Genomic DNA, 1,066 nt, shown 5'->3' on the forward strand with positions numbered 1-1,066 from the left:
ATGATCCATACACATAAAATATACACGGCATAAATTAGTCTAAAATATCAGGGGGTAAGAAACGAAAGTGAAAGTAGATTCAAGTGGTGAAGAGTGAAGAGAAATTTTAAGAAAGTTTTCAAGGTGGTTTTCTCGCATTTATAATTCGTAAAGAGATAAGTTTTTTTCAACACTTTGGTCTAATGCGCATTACAATCTCATATCTTAATCCAGTCTGAATTTTTTTTTTCAAGAAAATATAAAGAGATGTTTTCAGGAAAGAATATTTTGAAGACTTTGCCAACATTATTTCATCTGCACGCATCGCCTCAACCCCATCTGATTTTTACATCATCATCATCGCCTTTGACTTTGTTGATTACTCCTTTAAGTAGATTAGAATTCAGTGTGTGTGTAAAGACAAATGCAACCTATAAATTCCACGAGAAAAGTAGGTTCATGCAGAAATTAATCAACAAGAAAGGGCCCAAAACCAAGTAAGTTGATTGATAAAACAAACAATAATTGTGAGTGCGGTCATTCGGTCATTATCATCATCATCATCGGGAGACCTTCCATAAGCTACTACATCCCAAGTCTTCTTCCGATTTGTATTTTCACCATTGATCTTTTGTCATGTGTTTATTTATTCAATTTGTCATCATATTCATATAGAAGTAGAAGCATTTTAAAGTCTATAATACTAATAATAGTACAAACCTTTATAGATTAAGTCAAAGTTTAAATAAACTCTCCTAATCTAATACGACCATTGTTTTGATCATCCTCGGCCGCCATTGTATACATTTCTAATTATTTTGCTTCATTAAAGATTTGGTAACTGAGTCTGTTAAATCTGGTGGAAAGTACTTTATGATTTTGATAGAGTGTAATTGTAGGGTAATATTCAAATAGCATCAAGCAATGTCACTTTTTCATGCTTAGATAAATTTCGGGACTCTGTGGCCTGCATAACTGCTCGTCAGGGGCATGGATTGAATTTTTTCTAGTTTTTGGGGGGACAAAAGGTTTTGTTAGAACAACATGAAACCGGGACACAAAGGATTTTGTGGGGGGTTTTTTTTTG

At 33.5% G+C, this 1,066-nt stretch overlaps 2 protein-coding genes across 2 annotated transcripts in view; both read left to right on the plus strand.

Annotated features, from left to right (window-relative positions):
• LOC144977331 (neuroguidin-like) overlaps positions 1-1,066 on the plus strand; it is a 197,343-nt gene that overhangs the window by 27,021 nt on the left and 169,256 nt on the right. The window lies entirely within an intron of this gene.
• The window catches only part of LOC144977330 (uncharacterized), a 14,562-nt gene continuing 13,571 nt past the window's right edge, over positions 76-1,066 (plus strand). Inside the window, exon 1 of the mRNA XM_078922409.1 lies at positions 76-476. Coding sequence (XP_078778535.1) covers positions 247-476 — 230 coding nt within the window. The 5' untranslated portion in view covers positions 76-246. The remainder of the gene's footprint in view (positions 477-1,066) is intronic.

The sequence above is a fragment of the Berghia stephanieae genome, chromosome 7 (assembly GCF_034508935.2).
Source record: "Berghia stephanieae isolate SIO BIC M18660-M18661 chromosome 7, UCSD_Bste_1.3, whole genome shotgun sequence".
Taxonomy (NCBI): Eukaryota; Metazoa; Mollusca; class Gastropoda; order Nudibranchia; family Aeolidiidae; genus Berghia; species Berghia stephanieae.